The sequence below is a fragment of the Ruditapes philippinarum genome, unplaced genomic scaffold, assembly GCF_026571515.1.
Source record: "Ruditapes philippinarum isolate M1 unplaced genomic scaffold, ASM2657151v2 ctg4451_1_1_1_1, whole genome shotgun sequence".
Lineage (NCBI taxonomy): Eukaryota > Metazoa > Mollusca > Bivalvia > Venerida > Veneridae > Ruditapes > Ruditapes philippinarum.
This window is the reverse complement of record NW_026863785.1, coordinates 54,969-73,023: the sequence shown is the minus strand read 5'-3', so window position 1 is coordinate 73,023 and position 18,055 is coordinate 54,969. Positions and strand designations below refer to the sequence as shown.

At 33.0% G+C, this 18,055-nt stretch overlaps 2 protein-coding genes and 1 long non-coding RNA gene across 3 annotated transcripts in view; 2 read left to right on the top strand and 1 right to left on the bottom strand.

Annotated features, from left to right (window-relative positions):
- Nucleotides 1-18,055, top strand: part of LOC132723329 (uncharacterized) — an 80,524-nt gene that overhangs the window by 22,112 nt on the left and 40,357 nt on the right. The window lies entirely within an intron of this gene.
- The window catches only part of LOC132723327 (uncharacterized), a 40,217-nt gene that overhangs the window by 6,593 nt on the left and 15,569 nt on the right, over nt 1-18,055 (top strand). Inside the window, exon 2 of the mRNA XM_060708007.1 lies at nt 1,659-2,253. Coding sequence (XP_060563990.1) covers nt 1,678-2,253 — 576 coding nt within the window. The 5' untranslated portion in view covers nt 1,659-1,677. The remainder of the gene's footprint in view (nt 1-1,658; nt 2,254-18,055) is intronic.
- Nucleotides 12,988-14,900, bottom strand: LOC132723324 (uncharacterized). Its single transcript, XR_009624734.1, has 3 exons — nt 14,666-14,900; nt 14,247-14,327; nt 12,988-13,754 (listed from the first exon to the last, which is right to left on the bottom strand). It is a non-coding gene; the product is annotated as an uncharacterized LOC132723324 (long non-coding RNA).

The window sequence follows — 18,055 nt, the reverse complement described above, 5'->3', positions numbered from 1 at the left end:
CAAAAAGGTCAATAATTACAACCCCTGATATTTTAGATCAAAGCATTACATAATAATATACAGTCGAACTTCGTTCGCTCGAACTCGGAGGGCCTGTGCAAATTTGTTCGAGAGATCGGTAGTTCGAGCCAACCGAGGTTGAACTATTATCACGTAGAACATAGGCATAAACGTTTTCCAGCTTACATCTGTCGAATGATAAATACGGCAATATAATTGTTTGTTAGTACATCAGTTCGTCGAATACGTCATTTCTTTTAAATATTAGGAATTATTATCACAGTGTTTTCAAATGAGTATTAACGGTACACTGTGTTAATCTATATTCATGCATATTGTAATTGGTTGAGTTCGATTGGGCAATCATTTACCTAACTTGTTCAAAATATATTTATCTGTTTATTATGGGATAAATTTAATTTTAAACAATGGATTAATAAACTATTTAAAAAGTAAAGCAAAATTTTACAGCAGCATGTTTTTTTGTCATTTACTAAAAAGTATCATTCTATAGATAACTTTGTTACAATTCACGTTACATGCACCACGGCTGTAATTAAAGCCGTCCAGGTAAACATCATCTATTTATTGACTTATTTCACGAGTTATTTTCTTTTTATTGTTACTAAAGACGGCAAATAAACAATATTATCATAACAAACAAATCGGTTACAACACCTCTAACTTTGTATCAATTAACCTTAAATTGCCTTTATTACGATCACGAGGTGTTAAAAACATGCGACGCCGGCTGACACTTTAGAACATGTCGACCCGTAGCTTTTGTTGTCTTTTTGTGTTCGACCGAAAAGGTGTGATTTTCACTATATTTCTGTCGAAGGGACCAGAGATCAGGTTCGAGAGTTCGAGCGATCGGTGTTCGAGCGATCCGAGGTAGAACAATATATATCATATAGGAATTTTGCCGGGACCGGGCGATGAGTTCGAGCGAAGGGAGGTATTCGAGCGATCCGAGTTCGAGCGAACGAAGTTTAACTGTATTGCCAATGTCAGCAAAATATTATGACTTGTTATTTTGATGGGCGAGGAGCATGCGGGCCAATTGTGAGTGAAAAGCAAATGTAGGGGAGTTTTACAGGACTATTGAAAACACTTTGAAATAAGGTTTTATAAACAATAAGACACTCATATAGATGTAAATGATTTAAATGATTTTCCCCAATTGAACACCCCCCCCCCTGCCACAAATGATACAAAAATAAATTGCTACAAACATTTGCTTATGTAGAAAAGTCTTGCAGTAATAAGTGAAATGCCAAGTGGTTAAACACAGATTTTTATTTTACTCAGATCTTCTGTCAAACGGAGAAAAAAAACAACAAAATTTCCTGCAATGATAATGACCACTGATGATTGTCGACATGCCTCTTTGATGAGGTAAAAGGTCTGCCAGGTCTTTTGAACTTTGTCAAAATAAATTGATTAAATGTCTTTGTGTGATTTTTATTTCAGCAAGTCTACTGTATATCATTGATTGTTTTTTCACCTATGCACAAATTATTAAAGGTGAGCTAATTTGTAATCACAATTTGTCTGGTGTCTGTCGTCCGTCCGTGCTTCATTCAGATGGTTACAAAACTCTTAACTCTAAACTATTTATATAAAATTTTAACAAAATTGTTTGTTTGTTTGTTTAGATATTGGTAGTTTATCAGTATGGCACATCAACTTCAGTTAGAGAGGAAAAACTACAGACAGTGGGTAAAGGCTGGTTTAGGACTTGGATATTTAAAGGAGGGACTGGTACCATTCTGTAATGACATAGCTGATCAACAACATAAGGATATCTTACAAAACATTCGGTCTACAAAATCACTACCATCAACTGCGACGTGTGGCAGCTGTCAAATTGATACTCTCAAGCCAGACCATAAGCCAGTTCCTGGGAATGCTGGAAACAAAGTTTGTCCTCATGGGCAAGTAAGATGCAGCTGTTGCTTTAAGGGTAAAACTGCTTGTCCGAACAACATATGTGGCGCCATCTATGACTTTATTGTGCAAAATCATGCATCTTCACCACCTTCACCGAACTGGAAAAACAGCGATGCTCAACAGTGGTGCACAGACCCTTGGAGCATTTGTCAGTGTTTTATAAATGCTCCAGGGTACGAGCAGAAGCAATCTGCTAGTGAAACTGATTGTACTGGGTTAATACACCTATTGATGAATAACCAGTATTTTCATAGCCACATTGCATGCGATGTCTACAAAAAAAACAACCTGTTTGTAAAGGTAAATCATTAATAAAATGTCTTTTACACTACAGCCTCATTATATCGCTCATGTTGGGGTCCAATGTCTCAACACTGCGTTCTAAAGAGGCTCTCATTAGAACGCTCATTCTGATTAGAATTACATGCTTGAGGTGTCAATTATTGATTGCTTTTAAAGGTTTATAATACGTCTATGGAACAGAATTAATGCATTTATTCCATCTTGCTTTATGATATCGGAACTTACATTATGCTTGCTTCTATACTTCTTTATGACAATGAAAACCTGCGTTTTGCTGAATTCAATCATGCCTTATAATTACTGAATGCACTTCCATGTAATTGCAACCTTGTGTGTTCCCTACTAAACCATCAAACTCACATATTTTAATATGCTCTATGTTTAATTGCATCTTTTTTTAAGGACAACGTATTATGTTTGGTGTTTAAGATAAAATCCTTTATAACTATATGTAACATGGTAGTTGTATCTTTAATTTGCTATAAATCTGCCACTTATATTGTCGACATTATGTCAAATTAAACAATTCATTTTGATCAATAATTGACTGATTTGATGTGTCTTAGCATTCATATGCTTCAATATATTCACTGATTACAAATATAATGCAATATATATAATAAATATGATCACTGCGCATCGACAACGAAGATGACAACGATAGCGATATTATAGTCGCATGTGACAGTACGCACTAAGCAGTTGGCAGTAAGCATAATGCGAGTTGCAATAATTTGTGTTCATATTATGACAGCAGGTGTCGCTTTGTCGGTACATCCCGTTATTTTCCAGATGATCCAGTATTTTGGCACGTGGAGTAAACAAAGTTCCCGTCCCTAGATTTGCCTCTTAAATGCCACCCTTTTCAATGGTGGAGTATTAAGACAATTTTCCACCAATAATGCCACCAAAATGCCACAAAAACGCTACCCAAATCATGAAAATGGTGAAAAATTTGAGCAGGACTGATGGTATATAATTTTCCAGTTAATTCCACCTTTTTAGCTCGACTATTCGATAAGAATAAGTAGAGCTATTGCAGTCACCCGAGCGTCGGCGTCGGCGTAACCACTTATGTTAAAGTTTTTGTAATAGTCCATTGACATATGGCTTTGAAACTTTGCACACTTGTTCACCATCATGACCCCAACCTGTAGACAGGAGGAGGTAACTCTATCAAGCATTTTGACAGAATTATGCCCCTTTTTCGACTTAGAATTTACGTTAAAGTTTTTGTAATAGTTCAAATATTTTCAAAGTCCATTGACATATGGCTTTGAAACTTTGCACACTTGTTCACCATCATGACCCCAACCTGTAGACAGGAGAAGGTAACTCTATCAAGTATTTTGACAGAATTATGCCCCTTTTTCGACTTAGAATTTACGTTAAAGTTTTTGTAATAGTTCAAATATTTTCAAAGTCCATAGACATATGGCTTTGAAACTTTGCACACTTGTTCAACATCATGACCCCAACCTGTAGACAGCAGGAGGTAACTCTATTAAGCATTTTGACAGAATTTATGCCCCTTTTTCGACTTAGAATTTACGTTAAAGTTTTTGTAATAGTTCAAATATTTTCAAAAGTCCATTGACATATGCTTTGAAACCTTGCACGCTTGTTCAACATCATGACCCCAACCTGTAAACAGGAGGAGGTAACTCTATCAAGCATTTTGACAGAATTATGCCCCTTTTTCGACTTAGAATTTACGTTAAAGTTTTTGTAATAGTTCAAATATTTTTAAAGTCCATTGACATATGGCTTTGAAACTTTGCACACTTGTTCACCATCATGACCCCAACCTGTAAACAGGAGGAGGTAACTGTATCAGGCATTTTTTTTACTATCAAGCACTAAGAATAGTCGAGCATGCTGTCCTACCGACAGCTCTTGTTTACACTTAATGCCACCAATGAGTGGAAAGTTGGTGGAGTATTTAGACAAACTTTCACCATTATGCTACCTTAGGGTGGCAAACTCATTTTCCACCAAATGCCACTTGTTTCCACTAATTGCCACCATCATGGTGGAAAAATGGTAGAGTATTTAGACGAATTTCCACCATTATGCCACCATTGAGTGGCAAACTCATTTTCCACCAAATGCCACTTATTTCCACCTTTTGCCACCATAAGGGTGGAAAGTTGGTGGAGTATTTAGACACTTTTCCACCATTTTTCCACCACAAAGTGGCAAATTCAGTTTCCACTAAATGCCACCTATTTTCACCCTTTCAGAAATTTTCCACCTTGTGGGTGGCAATAGCTGGAAACTGCTTAAAATTCACCCTGTACCCTAAAAGAGAAACAAACCAATTTTAAAAATAATCTATTTTAATGTCTCCATATGAAATAATTGTCTCAAAAAATAGCAACACATTAGTCATTTTATTATCTTCAGTTTATCTTTTTATTCCTGGACCGTTTGAGAAGGTGCAGAATCACCCTATGGATTTCAGTTCTTTAGGTTGTCAGCCACTTTTCCAGCGCACAATCTGAAACAAAAAAATATTATGAATAATTGTTACAATAATGGAAAACATTAGCTTACATTAGTTTTTTACATGACTATTGGATATTTCTATATTAAATTTGAGTGCATAGATATGATTAAAACCTTAACAAAACAGCATTGCAACATGAAAAAACCCCCCCCCCCCCCCTCAAACTTTTCTTATTCATTAATACTCCATTAGGCAGGAAATATATGCAGAATCATAAATGATATTTTCATTCAGTTCATTAGTTACCTTTCAAGAACTTAAGTTTTGCCTTGTCTGCACAAGCAGGTCTGGCGTCAGACTCTCTGTTCCATTTTCTCATACCAAACAACGAGCCGCCTGTAATCTCCGCTATACTGAATAGCATTCTGAAGAGCCTTGTTGTACCTTTCTCATTTGTTGCATAGTGCCTCAGTTCTGCCATCACTTGGTCCTAAAATATAATTATCAATATCCAATAAGTTAAAGTTACATTTAATAAATTTCATAAAAACTAAAGAGCGACATTTCATTAACAAATTGGGTTTTATATCGACTCCAGGTCTTATTTTGGTGTCCAGACAACCAAAATGAGTTTTATTAGCATTAAAATGGGTAACCTCATTGTGGCGAAATAGGAAGTACAATGTCTGTTTTCATCCGTATATCAATATTAAATCAACAAACATGACTATAAGTGGCAGTCCTCATTTAACGGTATATTTCCGCATTGTAACAGATGCTTTCATACAAATTTAATCTTTTTACGAGATGATTACTTTTACTGAACCCCAGGTTTAGTGCACCGTGAAGCTTAAATGGTTAAAGTGTGTTTGCACAAGAAAATATCACATTTGCTGTGTTCCGGATAGCAACTATAAAACTGTGACGTAGCACATACACGAGCTCATTATAGTCTTCATTTGCATGTTAAAATTCGTATACGAACTTTAGTGTTACCGTGGGGTTTCCCGTTTAAAATCCTAATTTATTAACACTATTTGATGAGATTTACAACAAAACTTTTAAACAGGTAAATGAAACTGTAGAATGTTTGGTTTTTAGGCCGACGGCAAAATATTTTTACATATTTATTTTATGTAACTTAAAGACAGAAAATGAAACATGGTATATGTATACAACCCCAAAATTTTAAAATAAGAAAGAAATTTAGAAATACAACACGTCAACATCAGTGCAGGTTAAGTAATTTCATAATCTTCCAGTTTCAGTTCTTAACGAACCTTCATCAGGATAAATATTTGACAAAATTTTCAAACTTAGGTGTACAAAAACTCTAAAATTTGTAAAACTAAGGCCAAAATAAAAAATATGTCTGGTTCAGGGAACCCGACCGACCCTATTTTTTTTACCGCCGACCCTAAACTTTTTTTTTGATTTTCAGTACGAAAATTTTTGGGTACGAAAATTACAAATGTGAAAATTTTGTTTTACGATGCCTGTTGAAAATAGCCGATGAGTAAAATCTTAAAATAATCAAAAATATATTTGATCTTATATGCATCTAAATCAACAACAAGTAGAATTGTGAATGTTTCTGCAGGAAACAGACAAATTTTCAATTGTCACATATTTTCGCGATGCTGCTTTTTATAATTAAAAAAATCGAGCCAAAAGGAAGATGTCGTTTTGTTAAAATGTGTGTAATAACACTTAAAATATAGTTAGGAATTAAATTAACTATTAATAGTTGAGGATGGAGCCATTACCAGTATGTGTTTGTAACATACAATGAATATTTTCTTTTTTTAAGGGATGGGGGGGGGTGTAAGGTCTGATGATGTATGTTTTTTAAATTATATTTCAAATCTTGTCAATCACTTTTATGGTACAGTATATTCCATTTGGGACATATTACCATTTTCCTGAATAAGCTTTTTCTCTGTTCAAACTCTGACTCCCCAACCCCTTACTCTGCTATACATCATATTTGTCAACTGCATAATAGAAGTGCAGCAAAGATGGCTTAACATATTCAATGTGATCTGGAACTCCTCCTTTTTTGTGCTTGGGAGTCTCAAGACTCCTTCTCTGTGAGAACCCTGCAACTGTTGGTACCAGCTGCACATATAGACTAGCGCCCCCTGAAGACCATTTGAATATGTTTAATATTAAAATTATATATACAGTAGCTGTGTTATTTTGGTCCCCGGAATAGTGCATGTCAGATGCTCTAAGCTTAAAATACAGCATTATTATTAACTTGTTACAGAGGTGCCCCTTGATCTTTTATTTGTCAGACCTGTCAGATGCAGGTTAGCATAGTACAGCGGGTGATTCAAAGGGAAAGGGTACATAATAAGCAGAATAGAAAGCAAATTAGTATGAATACAGGTGCTACATGGCTAAATGACTAGATACAAGAAATAAACAACACAATATCACATGCTGATAGTTTATTACAAAATGGTGTTTGCATTGATTGAGTACAATCTTTGTTTAAGTATGTTAAGCAAGCAACACATCTAATTATATGAAAAATAAGACATTCTCCCAACCAAAAAAAAAAAAAAAAAATCCCTACCCTCCTGATTTTTTGGACCAATGTTTCCTGAACCAGACATATTTTTTTTTTGGCCTAAATGTAAATGCAAATTAAAGTGTCATAAACAGTTTGAATAAAAGTAGGTTTGTAAATAGTGCATAATAGCTAATTATTTATTAAGAACTGAAAAGTGTCTTATTGGGTACTGAGTGTGACACTTCTTTCCTATCAATTCTGAAATAACTTTGAATTAACAAGATACCTTTGTAAAGCCGCTGAAGAACAAGTGTGTTGCTCCAGGCTGGTCCTCACTGCGTTGTGTCTGCAAAAGAATAATTCTTATTTAATGCTGTTTTCTGTTATGAACTGTCATTCTCCTAACAGCTTGTTACTCTAGACTGTTTAGTTATGGTTATATATCTACTGCACCATGAAAGCTGAATTACAACAATGAAGGAATGAAGCTTACCATTAAAACAGTTACTGTTTGATCTGATTCACATGTGACACACAAGGAAATATGTTTATAATGCATGAAAGTTGTAGTAAAAAGTACCTCACTACCTGGTTATCTATAGTTTGATTGATGTAATATTGTACATATTACTGATATTGTACTTACTGATTAATTTCTATAATTATTTCTCAAACTTAAAATTTCTAACATACTGTATTTATGAAATGATGAAGCTCTTCCTATATTCTTTACATTCCTACATTCTTTATATGTAATTTCAGCTTTCTTTTTTTAGTTAAGTTACAAACATAAATTTAAAACATAATTTTATACAATACCACTACATAATTTTATTGTAAAAAAAAATCAATAGTTTCTGCAAAAATAATAATAAATGTTATATGTAAAAGTTGCTTACCTGAAACTTTGACTTGGAATGATTCTGCTGTTTATCTTCTTGTCTAATGTTATACTAGTAATCTACACATTCACACTTCAGTTAAAACTTCTCATTTCTATTTGCCACACTAATAAGACTTTTAATTATTCTTTGAGAAATCAAAAATATGCACCCTTACATTTTAAACAAGATACTATCTCCAGAATTGCTACAATACCAATCATTTCCTTTGTGTATGCAATCTTTAACTGACCTCAATTCCTTTGAATTCAAACTTTACAACTGTACAACTGGAAAGTTCCATTATAATTTTAAACTGTGAGGGATTATTCAAAAACCATAGCGCCCATCATGTTATTTTTTACATTCATTTGAATGTATAAACTATGTCTAATATCTAAATAGATTGAGTAGAAATAAGTTTTTGAAAGATAATATAGCATGCTATTTTAACACAGATTCTACATATAACATGTATAAAGTTGCCTCTCCCAAAATAATCAAATGGAACAGTCTGGTCAGCTTGAGTAAACTATTAACCCCCATGCAGAGATTACTAGATAAGAGGGCAGTAGTTTTATCAGATCTGTGTTGTATGCCTTGTTGTTAAATTTTAGAGGATGCAGTATTTACTAGCTAGTATTTACTTATCCTGATTATAAGAAATTATCAGGAACTATTTGCTATTTACTTTTCACACAATTATTTTTACTATAGATTTAAAGCCTCCGAAAGGCATACTATATTGTGTATGTATAATAAGCAAGCACAATGCTTCATTATCTTGAAGGCTGATCTATTTTTAGCTCGACTTTTCTATGAAAAGGGGAGCTATCCTACTCGCCCCGGCGTCGGCGTCGGCGTTGGCGTCACACCTTGGTTAAGTTTTTCGTACCACCCCACTTTATTTCAGAAGTATTACAAGTATGGCTTTGAAACTTACCATACTTGTTCACCATCATAACCTCCATCTACAGACAAGAGTACATAACTCTGTCAAGGTTTTTGACAGAATTATGGCCCTTTTTTGACTTAGAAAGTGTATTGAGCTTGGTTAAGTTTTTTGTACCACCTCACTTTATTTCAAAACCATTGGAGGTATTGCTTTGAAACTGACCATACTTGTTTACCATCACGACCTTCATCAACAGACAAGAGGACATAACTCTGTCAAGGTTTTTGACAGAATTATGCCCCTTTTTGACTTAGAAAATACATTGAATATGGGTAAAATCCACTTATTGCCTTAACCCTTTGAGATATTGCTTTGAAACTTTTAATGCTATTTCACATCATTACCCCCATCTGTACGCAAGAGAAGGTAACTCTGTCAAGGATTTGTTTTAAAAATTAAGGCCTTTTATCGACTTAGAATCTTTGTTAAGTTTTTAGTACCAGTCCACTTTTTGACTGAACTGTTTGAGATATTAATTTGAAAGTTGGAATACTTGTTTACAATCATGATTCCCAAACATGTCCAGGAGAAGGTAATTCTGTCAAAGATTTTATTTGAATTATGGCCCTTAACTGTCAATGTTTTGTATTATAGGCAAGCACTAAAAAACTAAAAATACAGAGATTCTTGTATTGCCTTTTACTGCAAAAACTTTTTTTATTGGCAAGCAATAAAAAAGTCGAGCGCGCTGTCTTACGGACAGCTCTTGTTATGTATATTTATTAAATAGCATTTAAATATTATTGTTAACAAGTTTGATTCATGTTTTTTTTTTCTTCTTTAAAATACATAACTCTCTCCTGCAAAGTTATGGAGTTTTTGCCCTTTGTAAGTTTTAATCTGCAAAGCATAGTACAAAAAATGTTTGATACAATAATTTTAAACTCCACATATAACTAAATCTCATTGATGAGAAGTACAAGGCCTAGGAATCATAACTCTTTATTGCATGATTTGAGGTTTATTGCCATTTTGTACTTCTCCATGCTTAATTTTTGTTCTGATTATTAAGCTTAAAAAGTATTGGAGATATTAATTTGAAACTTCACAGATATAGATCTTTGCGAGAAATGTGCTGTGTTTAAGAACCATAACTCTTTTGCATACTTTTGGAGTTATTTCCCTTTGCATTTTTCACTTTAATTATTGTAAGCATTACATGAAAAGTGTTAGTACTCACCAGATATCAGTTTAAAATAATATTAAAGAGACCAATTAAAAGAAAAGACCAAAGTCAAACTTTATTCAAGATTGACATTAAATATCATAGCAGATTTTAACAACAAACTTTATGCAGAAATATGCATTTTCTGGGCATTGAATAACAGTTCAACTATTTAATGTACAGGTTGCAACTAAAAGAGCTAAGTACAATTTTACAGCCGTAATTTCATTTTACAAGCATAGAATGGAACATAGACATTTTTTTGACTTTAAGTCAAACTTTACATCCCTAAAAAAAGTACTGAAAAAAAAGAAAGAAAAAATCAGGAAAACAAAGTAACCCCATACTTTTCTAATTTTTCTTGCTCTTAAATTAATTATGTGTGTTTTACGCCTGGAAAATGATTTTACGTCCAATTTCAGTGCCTTTTCCTGCTACTTTACAGCTGGAATTATCATACCATTATGGGCAGTGACTTTGTATCAGAATTTGTGTTCATGGCATTCTTGTATTGCATATAAAAGATTTTTTAGAAATACAAGTTTCTGATAAATTTTCAAATTGTTCAACTTTAATTTATTCTATTTTTGATAAAAAGTTCACTTGATGCTTTGATAAAACCTAGACACAGATTTATTTCAGTTTGGAGCTTTAACTTAAATAAATCTTTTAAACCCTGCAATGCACAATCGTTTCTCAGTTTTCCCTTTCCCTTTTCGACTAAAAGTTATTCACAAAATTTTCTAAGTTTTTTTCCACTAATTTGCCACCCAGAAAATAGTTAAAGTTTTGCTTTTCCACTAAAAGCCACTCATTTTCCACCTTCAAAATTAACTAAGTTTCATTTTTCACCAATTTCCACCTTTTTGCCACCATGAAAAAAGTCTATGTTCAAATTTCCACTCAATGCCACCTAAATGCCACCAAAGGATAGTGGCGTTTGGTGGTAATTTTGCCTTTACAGTGGAAAAAGAGTGGAATTTTGTCATTTTCCTGTTAATTTCACCCTTTTTACACTTAATGCCACCCTTTTCAGTGGAAATAGCTGGCAAGTAGTGGCAAATCTAGGGACAGGTTACGTCCACTTTATATAGGGGCGTATACAGAACAGTGTTAGTTGGGGACTGACATGTAAATTTACTGAAAAACGAAGAGAACACGATGCGACAGACGAAAAGTGCATGTTTTTGAAGATTCTGCCAGCATGTGGAAAAAAGTTATATATGTCTCTAATAACTCATCCTACAAGTGGCAACTCACCTCTTATACAATTGTTTACACTTCTTTTTGAGCGTGTGTGATAAGTGAAATTGAATTTTATCAAACTTAAGGTGGCACAAAGGTGACATGATTGTATGTGTTTTTATTTATCTCGTGCGCACGAGATACTGTGTCGTGGCCGCGGGGTACTAAGTCGTGGCCACGAGATAGTTAAGTCGTGGGAAGGAGATACTATGTTGTGGCCACGAGTTACTAAGTCGCGGCCACGAGATAAATAAGTCGTTGGAACAAGTAACTATGTCGTGGCCACGAGAAAGTTTAGTTGTGGCCACGAGAAAGTTAAGTCGTGCGAACGAGATAAATAACAAATCAAATTACACTATTTATATGAATTTTCCTAACACTAAGGATGCCCCGGCCGGCCTACTTCACCTGCCCGTAAAAGTGCCATTTATACAAGTTATTGATTGGTCAAAGATTTAGCGTCATTGTGACCCTGATTTCTGACCAATTTATAATTGCCTAAAAATTATTAAGTGTCATCTACTGATCTTTTTAGGTTATATAAACTACGGCTTATTCTTTCTAAATCATTCATCAGACAAGGATTTTACATGAAGTGTCATGTTTATCTGACCTGTGACCTCAAACATCCTTATAGGATATCTACTGTCCATGGGCAATGTCCCTTCCCAATGAAATAAACCAGGACTTAAAGTCCCTCTCAAGTTATGGTATAAACAATGTTAACAGGCCTTTGTACGTACAAAATGACCAATTCTATCATAGAATTGTCCCAACAAAGGGCTATAACTTTGTCAAAATTAATGTCTGATTTATGGGCCTTATGATCCTAAAGACATGCATTTAGTTCAAAGTGAACACTTCAGTATTTTCAAAGATTAATGTTGCACGTAAATCTTTAAACAGAAATTTTCTAAGTTTAAAAAATCATGGTGTAATCTTATTTAATTATTTCGTTTGCCTGACTTAGTTATCTCGTTGTCCCACGACTTAAACGACTTAGTAACTCGTGGCCGTGACATAGTATCTCATGGCTACGATATAGTATCTCGTTCCCACGACTTAACTATCTCGTGGCCACGACTAAGTAACTCGTGGCCAAAACACAGTATCTCGTGCGCACAAGATAAATAAAAGCACACACATGTCACTTAGTAGCTGGTGGCCACGACTTAGTACAGTACAAACTTGTTTTTTTTTTGTAAAATAAAATAAATATAATTTGGCTTCACACAAACATTGTGCTTTAAATACTTTACACTGTAAGTATGAATATTCATGTATAGTGTTATTACAAAAATATATATGGAAGTTTCTTTTAAAGACAGGCACAACTTTACTTGACCCGTAATAAGGATAGCAGATTCCTATACATTATGTGTATTTATTTTTATTTATATAAAACATATTTAGTAAGAGTTTTATATATTTCAAAAAATTTCTGTGATATAGATATATTACTGAAAGATGTGCATAGTATATCTTTAAGCACAAATGTATGTGAATGTGGTGCCCAGCCACAAATAGAGCACAATTCAAGTATATTATAAGTATATTTGAAGCCCTCTGGTGAAGTATATAAGAAGCTTGGTTGCAGTCCCTGCTTCATATGTGCTTTAATCTATTCGATGGAAATGCTTATGGCAAACACATAGGTGAAGCTCCTTTGAAGCGCGTTCGAATTATGCTAATTAGGCTTCAACCGTACTCCTTTAAAGTATCTTTGGAGTACCCCTTGAGAAGTACATTTGAAGCCCATAAAGAAGTACAGATGAAGTCTCAGTTAGGAAGCATACCTGAAGCTTCTCTTTGAAGCACACATGAAGCATATTGATGAAGTACAAATTAAGTCCCAGTGAAAAAAGTACTATTGAAGCCCCACTACAAAACTTAAAAGCTCCAAAATCAGTTAACATTTTTAGATTTCTCTTGAATCTTTAAACTTAATGGATTAATTACAATTAAGGTTTTACAGATATCAGGAAATCACAAAATCTCACCTGAGCATTTTTTGTTCAGGTGAGAATTACAGTATCAACTTTCAACTGATAAACAATAATAATTCATTAAATGTTACATCAAAGAAATTTATTCAGTCATTTCACCCTCATTAACAAATACGGTTTCATGCATAAAGGTATAACACTATAAAACATCTTATGAGCGTAACATCAATTAAATTTCAATTTATACATGTCCTTCACTTTCAGTCTTTTCCAAACAGATTCACTGGCATATTATGCTGGTTTGCAGATTTTATATGATGGGAATACCTATTCTGCATCCTGAAAAAAAATATTTAAAATGATTTTTTATTATGTATATATGCACATATGTTCTAGATTGGTAATCATGCAGCTTTAAAAAAAAACATAACACAAAAACAAATTATCTGGAAAAAAAGTTTGCAAATGTATTAAAATTAAATTTTTCAACTTAAACAAGTACAAAAATTGCCAGGAAAACAACTCACAGTGTATTTTGTTACTTTTGGGGTCATAATCATCTAAGGATAGCCCTGGGTCAGATAATGAGTGGCAATGCTTAATTATTCACTTACTTAATGGTTAAATATTCATTCTTTGATATACTACATCAAATTCTTCAAATGCCAGTTTCAAATTTTTGTATCACAATTCTCACCAGTGAAAGCTTTAGGTGCATAAAGCAATAGACATTAAACATGATAAAATCAACTAGGTATCTTATATTTGTGAGTAAATCTAAATTTATTCAAGTCATAATAAGCCTATTTGAATAAAGCAAACTTAAATTACCAAGTAAGTTCTGTATTCTTTTGTATCCTTTCCTTCTTTCATTTTCAAACTTCTCACTGTATTTTGGAGAATTTGCATGGTCTAGAAAATAGATATACACATCTATATAATTATTATAATACAATATACATGTATAAAGGTAATGTTATTAAATGTTAAGCCAGTCATATGTTCTTTTTATATGGAATGCATTTAGATATAAATATACAAAAGGAATAGGACATAATTTCAAAATTTCCTGCCATACAATTGTATCATAAGACTATAAAAATTTAAATATTTGAATCTGATCTTATCATTTTAGAGCTTATAACTTGATATTTTTTAAGGAAAACCAAATCTTGAAAAAGTTCATTTTGCATTTAGTTAATTTTATTGTATATTGAATTTCAAATATTAATATAGTTCAAATTACTTACCAAAAATTTATTCCATAGAATTGCTTATCAATTTGCCTCCATTTTCAACAGGAACTTTAAGTACACATTTGCTGTCCCATTATACATGTTAATATAGTTTCAGAAAATTGTTGTAAACCTGTATTAGTTGGAATCATTTCAACTAAATAACAATAATCACATTTAACTTTATACTAGCTCATGCACTCATAATAACATATCTTAAAACTTGTAAGCAGATCCAGACATTCAAACACTTCTGTATAAATGACCAGGATGAAGATTTGTTCTGGGTATTAGGTTACATGTAGCTAGAGTATTGTAAACTTGATTTACCACTCACTATTCTCATGTATCAGATAGGTCAGCTTAACATGGGATATTTGAAAACTGTTGGAAGGGGTCATAATTTCCACTTGAGGGATAACAGATGTTTGTGATAAGAATATTTGTGTGGTAGATTTACAGCAGGGTGCAGAATAATTGCACTCATTTAATTGAAAACTTTGAGCATCTTTGAACTATGTTAATATTCATGAAGAAAATATTTTTTTTAATTCTTCCTTTTTATGTTAAGCAGATATTGATGATACCTGTTAATTACAATATATTTAGGTGATTCATATGCAATAATAATTTTTAGGAAGTAGTTTTTAATGTCAAAACTGGCTCTGAATTGGTATAATTGACTACATAATGAATCATATATTTTTGATGGAATTTAATAAATATATTTTTCACCACCATGATCTGTAGAATGTTAGATCCTTCATAATATCAAACTAAAATATTGATTTTACTCAGTTATTTTCTTTTATATACATGCATTTTCATTGACTTTATGAATTAATTTCCAAGCTGATAATCATATCAGGGAACTACAAAAATACAAGTTTTAAAAGCATTTTTGAAGCCCCCTCAAAACAAGTCCTGCATTGCTAAGTTTCAAAAGCACAACTTAAGTACACATTTTGTATCAAAATAACTTTCAAACAAACAGTCAAAGTCTGAGAAGTAGCAAATAAGTCTCTAGTACAAAATACTATCAAAAAGCACTTAAAAAGCCCTGGTGCTTCAACTGAAGCACACATTCACAAATTCAGAAGCTCATTAGAAGCAGGATGGGGCTTCAGATGAAGTACAGCTGCAGTTGAAGCAAGTACACTTGAAGTCCCTAGTACTTCAGTTGAAGCGCAGGTGCTAGTTATAAAAGTTCTATTGAAGTCCAAAAAAAGCATATTAAAAGTAGGGGACTCTTGTGAAGTGGGGGGCTGCTTTTGTGGCTGGGTGGTGTGTGCGGGATGTCTGATCTATAATCAGACACACATATGCCCAACATTTGTAATTGACTATGCACATGTCACAAAAATTAACAACTTCCTTCTTTCCTGTATATTTTAATGTGTTTCATACCTATTCGCCACTATTAGTGACTCGGAGACATTTATTAAGTTAAAAGGCCAATTAATAAGTTCCAAGTCATTAGATAAAGACCTTCGCAATCGCAGTACCTGGGCAGGTGCTTAACAACTGGATGACAGCATTATATGTTTTGATAAGGGAGTACACTATGACCACTATTGCATGAAACTTACATGTATATATTCCATCCCAGCTCATCAACATATATTTGGGGGTAGGTGCAGCCTTAATAAGCCAAGGCCCGAATCCGCCACTGTATGTTTAACTGCCCCATTGAATAGTCTGTTTACGAGCATATTTTTCTATTAGACTGTATACATATATAAAATTATATTGCATAATCCTTACTACTTGTATTTATATTATTTCCACTGCAATTTATGTATTAAGCGCTTGGTACGTATTTATAGCATTGTCGACTTCTGTATTTTAACGTATAACCTCGATGGCCCTAACAGTATTCTGTAATCTATACATGTACGGAAAATTCCGATGATAGGCGAATCATGGAGAAAATCCGTTGATATCGATAACAGAGTTCTCGCCCCTTAACAGTTCACAAATCGCTAGACATTGTTTAAATTGTTTATCATAATGTAAGATGATCAAACATAATCCACAAAGCTTCAGACACCGAGCTTTATTAAGCATAAACACTAAATAATGGATATAAGCGAAAGCTAATAGTATTCACGCCATGCAAGCTGTAAATCAAGTAAGTCACATTTTAACAAAATCCATCACGGAACAAAAAACAGTCAATTTTAAATGACTTCTACATAAAAGTAATACAAAAACAAAACTAAACAGTAAATAGTTTGTATAGAGCATGAAGAAAGGTAGCTTATACATAAAGGTATAAGACGTTAACATTTTAGTATTCCAAATGGCTTGTTCCAGTTTAATAGTTATCACTCAATGAAAGAATTGGTCACTACGAAATGTTTGAATGAAAGAATGAAAAATGGAATCCAGAATAATGCAACGTTTAAATATCACAAAGCAAGATGGAATCAATCATAATGCAAGTTCTAATGTCATGTAGCAAGATGGAATTAAGCATAATGCAAGTTCCAATGTCATCAAGCAAGATGGAATCAAGCATAATGCAAGTTCCAATGTCATCAAGCAAGATAAAATAAATGCATTAATTCTGTTCCATATACGTCTTTGATTTACTTAGGGTGCCTGTACATTTGTTATCTCTTGTTCCATTAAATTTTCCTAGTGCATTTGGGTATTTAAAATTAATATGATATATAGCATACCAGTAGAGACATTTTATTTATAATTTATACATTTAATCAGAAAAGCTGCTGCTTATTTTATTCTTCCACAGTACAGATGCAATTCATTTTTTTAATTTGTTTGGATTTTTTGTTGTCTTTAGACTTTTTTTTTGGGGGGGGGGGGTATATTACATTATAACTAGACATTTTTTCCATGTTAAATATAATCAATTTAGACTTGAGAATCTACACAAAATTACCTCGTATACAGTAATTTTTGTAACATAAAAATGATTCATGTAGTCAAATGATACTAGAAAAAATTATTTGACTCATGAAAATTTTGGCCAAAGAGTCCTTGACTCGTGAAATTCTGACCCTACTGAGAGCCCTGTATACAGGCTATTTTTCCCCTATCCCATGGGTCCATATATATCTTTTTGTATTTGGTGTGGAGGTTCTGGACATTTTAATTTTGGACAGCTTTTAATATCTGATCAGTTTCAATAAGATTTATTTAGCTTTGTTAAAAAAAATTAATATCTTGAGTGCTGGCAATAAATTTACTTTTGCCAAATTATAAATTTCACAATTATTTTTTAGAAAATTTAGTCACAAAATTTAATTTATCCCAAAATTTGCTATGTGGCATTTTCCAAAAACATCGGAAAAATGCCTGATATTAATTCTTGATTGCATCCTATATTTAGTTGAGTATGAAAACAAATTTCAACAAAAAAATTTGTATTGCTTAACACTG